The sequence below is a fragment of the Trachymyrmex septentrionalis genome, unplaced genomic scaffold, assembly GCF_001594115.1.
Source record: "Trachymyrmex septentrionalis isolate Tsep2-gDNA-1 unplaced genomic scaffold, Tsep1.0 scaffold83, whole genome shotgun sequence".
In the NCBI taxonomy this organism is placed as follows: Eukaryota; Metazoa; Arthropoda; class Insecta; order Hymenoptera; family Formicidae; genus Trachymyrmex; species Trachymyrmex septentrionalis.
Window position 1 is genome coordinate 2,359,262 of NW_017306018.1, and position 7,346 is coordinate 2,366,607.

The 7,346-nt window shown below is 34.1% G+C and overlaps 1 protein-coding gene across 1 annotated transcript in view; it reads left to right on the forward strand.

Moving 5' to 3' along the window:
* Window positions 1–7,346, forward strand: part of LOC108754922 — a 28,826-nt gene that overhangs the window by 3,312 nt on the left and 18,168 nt on the right. Inside the window, exons 2-3 of the mRNA XM_018497589.1 lie at window positions 3,408–3,521; window positions 7,007–7,308. Of these exons, the coding sequence (XP_018353091.1) occupies window positions 3,408–3,521; window positions 7,007–7,308 (416 nt within the window). The remainder of the gene's footprint in view (window positions 1–3,407; window positions 3,522–7,006; window positions 7,309–7,346) is intronic.

Consider the following 7,346-nt stretch of genomic DNA (forward strand, 5'->3'; position numbering starts at 1 on the left):
GTAAAATCACATTGCTCATCAGATTATCAGATTTGCTGTGTAGTCATTCAAAAGAAACACGAAACGAAAATTAGAGAATTATTAAAATCATTTGTCTGAATTTTCTATTATATCCGCTTTCATGTAAGCGTTTTCTCGCGGCTTCACGTAAAGGACTTGTGGTGTCGACAATCAGAGATACAATGAGAGTCAAAATAATAAAGTTAAATAGTTATTGAAATAAAAATAAAACTAAGAACAAAAGATTAATATTAACGTCACAATTTAGTAAACAAATTCATGTATAGTGTGTTCAAAGAATACGTATCATTCTGTAAATTCAAACTCTGTTTTTGTTGCTTTATATGAATCGCTTCCGAAATCAATCTTTTATTAAGAACTTTTTCTTCGTCTAATATCTTGATTTTCCCAATTAAAATCATGCTGATGACTGATTTTGTGTTCTGTTATTACGGAATGCTGTGTAGTGTTCCAATTTATGTGATTTTTATGTTCATTTATGCGTACTAAATGATAATAAGAGATTGATTTCGGAAGCGATCCATATAAAGCAACAGAAACAGAGTTTGAGTTTACAGAATGAGAGATACGTATTTTTTGGACCTATTCTACATGAATTCGTCTACTGAATTGTGACGTTGATATTATTTTCTTTTATTCTTAGTTTTATTTTTATTTCAATAACTATTTGAATTTATTATTTTGACTCTCATTGTATCTCTGATTGTCGACACCACAAGTCCTTTACGTGAAGCCGCGAGAAAACGCTTACATGTAAGTGGATATAATAGAAAATTCAGACAAATGATTTTAATAATTCTCTAAGTTTCGTGTTTCTTTTGAATGACTACACAGCAAATCTGACAATCTGATGAGGCGATGTGATTCTACGTAGTGACGCAATGCATATGAATTCGGTTTTACTTTACGTAAGTATTTATATTATTATCGTATAACGTAATAATTTTGGGCTATTCATTATATAGCTAATTTGGCATAAAGAAGAACGAACTAATTTGTCATTGGAATCATCAACTTGAAATTATTTATGTAATTTCGATTTATATTTTATATTGATAAGGATCTGAACTGATGGGTTGAAACGTATATTTTATTTGTTTTGTTACATTCACACGAAAAATAAAGAATTTTTGTCCATTCGAATATCTGATGTAGGCTCTGATGGGATTTTTCACTGATAAATTCTTTCGAGCCTCATTATATACATTTAAAGGCTTTAATATTTTGATCATAAATTGCTAATAGACTGATAAAGTCAATTACGATTATTATATCATATTGATTGTAATTAATCCTTTTTTCTTTTATCTTTACATTATTAAGCAATTTAGAGAATTATTTGCAATATTTGAGCGATGCAGAAAAATGCACGAAAGTAATTATTTGATACTTAATTTCTTAAATTTTTTTGTTATTCTTGATTTGGATAATTTATTATTTTTAATTTTTGATTGTGATTTTAAAATAAAAATTAATTGATAGAAACAGCAATTAGAGCCTTATAGGCTTTTGTCAATTGTTCATGAAATTGTGCACATCAAGCTTTCAATTTGATTGCTATTTCTAAAAATGGGATTTTATATGAACTCTCTTTTCGAAATATTCATCATTTTTCATTACCACTAATATTTTTCGCACGTGATTTTCTATCGAGCGCGAGTATCGTTCAATCGTTGTCGCGAAAGCGAAGCCGATCTGGCATCGATCGACGCAATTACTCGCGGATCGAATTCGATAGCTTTCAGGTTGAAAGGTTAGAAGTAGCAGAAATTGTCGGCAGATCGACACCCGATCCAACACCGGTGATTAATTGACAATCACGATAATTAATGATACACGCGGTATACCGCGATCTCGTGCCACGACATGCTGATGTATTCTATTAAATCGCGTTTTGTGGAAGAAAATATCGAGTGAGTTATGAGCAGATTTGCTCGTATTTATTCATTTTTAAGGGACAATTGCAACAACTGTCACAACATTTAAGATTATTAAATATTTCATTTCACATGACCTGATTTTTTTAAGCATTGTCCATTTACTACTTTAAATGGCATGTTTGTCATTTTATAGAAGCGTGTTCACATATAGCTAAATAAATTTAGATTTTAACATAATAATTTAAGAATTTAAATGCTCTAAAATACTCAATTTAAATTACATATTGTAATCAAGAGTTTGAAGTCAGATATTCTGAGAATTGATAATTTAGCTACAATAACTAAAAGCATGAACGAATTGGAGATTCTTTCATTAGATTTCAACAAGATCTTTCTATCTCAGAGTATAATTTTATGATATGTGAATTCTATAATAATTGGCAATTGTTCTAATATTATAGAACTATTTCAAAAATAATAAATGTAATAAATTGAAAAAATAATGATATAATTATCACAAATTGTACACTTTTCAACATGATAGAGAATGCTGTTGGTTGCTGGACTCTTATCTGACTATTCCATAATTAATTAAACTGTTTTGTGAGAGAAGTGCTAATATGAAATTGATAAAATTACAATTTCATTCCGATAGGAAACACGACATAATTCTCGATGTAATTAATGCGCCACGACGTAATCCTCATTGACGAGCCGAGCTAATTTATTGAACTCACTTTTCGATCGATGACCTCTTATATCCAATTTTGCGCATTCTTAAATTGTAAAATCAGAATTGTTTGAATTGCAATTTTAAAGGCAAAATACGTGAAAAAAATCAGGAATGGAAATTAACAAAAGAAAAGTTCAGAATGTACGTACCATTTTTAATTCATCATATGCATTCTTTGAATCTAAGCGTTTTTTAATATTATCACGTGTAAATTTTAATACACAATTTTACACAGTTTTTATAGATTATTATTAATAATTTTCTTATTAATGATTTATTGAAAAAATAAATTGTCAATTTTTGACAGCCTGTTAGAAAAAAATAATTTAACAATTATCAAGACATCGAGTGCCTAAAATAATTTCTTATTGGATTGTATCTTCTTTGAGAAAGCTTTGAGAAAACCATGTGCTCTTTTACGAAATTTATAGAAGAATGTTGTACATTAAAAGAAAAAAATGAAAAATGAAATTAAAAATTCATCGATCGAGAAATAAGCGTAAATCGCGCGTAACGATAGTCTATTCATTATCATCATAGCTATGACAATTGTAAAGGTTAGATTAATTCATAAATTTAATTAACAATTAATAATTGATTAGCCAATATAAACGCAATCGATAAGGTATATCCGATCATCGCGGTCGCGTTTCCGAAATTCCGAGTTTACGCGAAATTCTCTTCGAGTCTTGCGTTACCGAACGTATTTAGAATAGAAAAACGATGAATCGACCAGGCAGGTTGGAAGGAAGAAAACGACGTATATGTTTTAGATGGATAATTCTACGTACGTACCGAATCACCTACCGCCGCCGTCTTTGGTCGTGTTCTCGCAGGCCGGAGGGCTGCCTGAGGCCTTGAGAATGCAAAGACCATTCAATCCACAAGTTAGTGTCCCATTGTCCTTACCCTTACGCCTATAAGCCTTTGCATCAGCTTGCATTTACGCGATTGCGCTGCGTTTCGCTTACCTGCAACGCGTTAAAAACGTATTTTAACCCTTCGTCTCTCTGATAAAACAAGATTTCGATTTTCTTCTGTTCTAAAATTCTCAGGTTTTTTTTATAAAGAAGAAAATGTGATTATATAAATGTATGTAAACTTGATTACTCGAGACATATTATTTTAATTTTTATTGGACTCTGATATATCTTTACGTATCGTGAATTGCGTACAGTTAGATGTTGCGTAATTGTGTAAAATTTATATTTGTGTGATTTTTTTTTTTAACTATTGAAATCGACGAAAGAGTAAGATCTATTGGAGAACTATATTGGAGGGTTAAATCACTTTCACGCTTGCATCACGTAGAACGAAACTGCACTGCGGTAATTCGAGCGTATCATATTTGACGGTAACATACGTCACTATTTGGCAGAAAAGTAACTTGAAATATGTACAAAATGAACAAAAAAAAAAAACAAAAAAAAATAATTGTTGGCATTGATTTCATTGAGCCCGTCGGACTGCTCGAGTTACTTCCATCTCGCTTTGCATATCTATGCCGCTTTATATACGGGAGTACTAATTAATGCACGCGATGAATAGAAATTTGATTGTATGCGTGTGTATAAATGTGAATGCTCAAATAACAGTTAGTATCAAGTCAATGATGCGCAACTTTCTTCCATCGGACCAATTGTTGCCTTGTTCCAGGTAATGCCCGTTTACCGACGATCATTATAAAATGGAGAGAGTATAATTAAGAAATATAAATGTAAATAAAAATTATAGCGCGTCAAGCGGTTGTTTTTATACTATTAAATATAGAAGTGTACAAATTAGAGCGTAGAAATGGAGAGAAACACGTAGATTGTGCATCATTGACATATAGAATGTAAGCGTTAATAAAAAAGAGAGAAGTAAAACCAGTGAAATCGTAAGTATTTTCACGATCGACGATCAACGATCTGTGACATCTGGAATTTATATAAGTATTATTAGTTATATAAGTATTATGTTTATGGAGCAGCTGCGAATTATCGAGAAAGAGAATCAATTCTTAAATTATACACAATATTGATTTTATTACATTAAAATGTGACATCGACTTATGTAATTTTCTTACAGTTTTTCAAATTTTATGCGGTGTAATGAAAACGCGCGCGTATATTGATAACGAATTACCAAAAATACCATTATTAAACTTCCGATAATAACAAGACTCTTTTAAATACAATTTTATATCGCATACATTTTTATCTCATAACTGTGATTGCCGCAAATATTTAACGAACGAGCATCGCGGTTAATTATAAGCGTATTCCACAGCGTTTTTAAATGCTTGAATATTTTTCATACGTGCGGGACATCAATCGGGTCTGGATAACGCGTGCAGATGCGGAACGGTAGATACAGATAGTGATGGAATGAGGGAGACAGCGAGAGAATGGGTCGCATCAAAATTCAGCATCGTTAAAAAATGAGATAATTTCTGGGCGAACCTAATTGTGATGGCGCGGTGACAAAATACGCTCGCGTTTTACCGCCCGCGATAGCGAGCCGGGAGGAAAAAAAAAAAAAAATAAAAGATTATTGCAAATATGCAAGCGACGCGCGTCGCGCGACACCGATCGCGAAAAAAAGGACCGGGGCCGCAATTAAAATAATAATGAATACCTAATAAATCACTGATTGGACCGCGGGCGCAAATATGCGAGCCGGCGGACGCGAACCTCATTTCCCTGTATAAAAGAATAATAAACTAATCGCGGCGTACTAATACCCGCGCGTGTAACTCATCGCCCGCGTCATTATCGGCCGAATGAAATGTTTATCCGGAAACCAGCTGTCCGTTCTCGCCGATGAAATCATTTCGTACTTCCGCTCCTCTTAGTCACGTGGGATGACGATTGACGAGTAACACTTTGCGCTTTTATAATTCAAGATGAATTTGATATTGAGCCATATATATATATAACATTTCTATATTAACTATTACTTAATTATCACAACAATATCTCAATTTGTGTTGTTCGAAAGAAAAGTCGACACTGTATTGTTGCAAATTTAAGTGAAAAGAAAATCGCTTTAGTTCCCTGAAATATCAGTGTATAATTTTTTTCAAAATCAAATCTCGGACTGTTACAAGACTTACTACAAATATATAACAATAATGTTTTCCTTTTATTTATTAACAAATTAAAGAAATAACTTTTGGAATGTTGAAATATTGAAATACGACGTCGCACGAAGTACTTGTACGTAATTACACGTTGAAATACTCGCCTGTTACTCGCGTCATTACATTTTTCGACGAGTCTAGGCGTAGGAAATACAATGCACCGTTATTACTTGGCCACGTTTAATACGATCCGATAATTCTGGCATTATAAATGTTACAAAATCCAACGCGTAGATGCTTCAGCCGAGCATTCAGTATGCGGCTTAATAGACTCGTCAATCACGGCGAATTGAATGATACAACCGGTACACGGAGGGGGAGGGGGGTGGTAGGGGACCATGGGGGAGAAGAGCTTCAGGTTTTGACGGATTATTATAACACAGTGGTTTCGCGTTATTAACAGTATACCACCATGCTGCTTTGATATTATATGCCATTCAGACGTAGCTGAAAGCGCGGAAATACCCTCATGCTGCAAATGAGCTATCGAATTACGCGATTCAAGCTTTTTTCGCTCGTCGCGTATACGTGAAATAAAGTTATTCTATCGAATTTGATGATACGCGAAGGGCGGTTTCTCGATACGGGAGTAAACGTCAGGATTCCTTTTATAAACGTCGCTAAAATTAATAGGAAATCAGAGGTTAAAGGCATACGAGACTTGTAACCGAATGTAAAAAAAAAAAAAAAAAAAAAAAAAAATTGATCGTAAAATTTTATAGCGAAATAAAAAAATATGAAAAGTCTATTTCATTAAATAAAGTTATTTGCAACATTGTAATATTTAAACATATCTATTATATAAATATTGAAAATATCTCTAGACGAAATATTTACAGAAGACTCAAATTTCAAGAATATCTCTCACTTGTTCTTTTCTTATAATTACATAATAACATAATTTGCAAACCATAAATATATGATTTATATTGATAAATTTTGCATCTCTTTCTCCCTTTTTCCTTTCTTTCCTATATTCTTATAATTTTGATACACATATAATATCTTCGCTTAACTAACTAATTAACAACTGTAGTAACGATGGCTGTGAACTAACTGTAAGAACAAACTTTTTATAAAATATATTACATTTTTATTTTACTAATCCTTACAACGCTTTTATGATGTTTCACGATGTTGATGTAAAAACTAGAACTCTGTATTAATATCGAAGCACCATATTTACGAGGCTCCGGAAGAATCATTCCGCTGGATCATCTTTTATCAATCCCTTTTACTTTGTTCCAGGTGACCGATTCGAAAGATCTGCAGGTGCCCTTCAGCACGGCGGCATCGCTGGGCTACGGGCTGCATCACATGCTGCATTTGCCGCCGCAATTCCTGCATCCGCTCGATCATAGACTGCCCTTCGGCGGCTTTCGGCCCTTGGTGCCGTCCGCGTTCGCGCCCCCCAGCAAGTGCCTCAAGGTCGAGACCGGGAACGGCGCGGTGCCGGGGAACGGCGGCCTACCCAGCATCGGCTCGCTCTCGAGCATGTCGAATATGTTCTCGCCCACGTCCCTACCGGGTGCCGGCGGGGGTGCGGTGGTGTCTGTATCCGGTGCGGCGGCCGCCGCGGCCGCCGCTG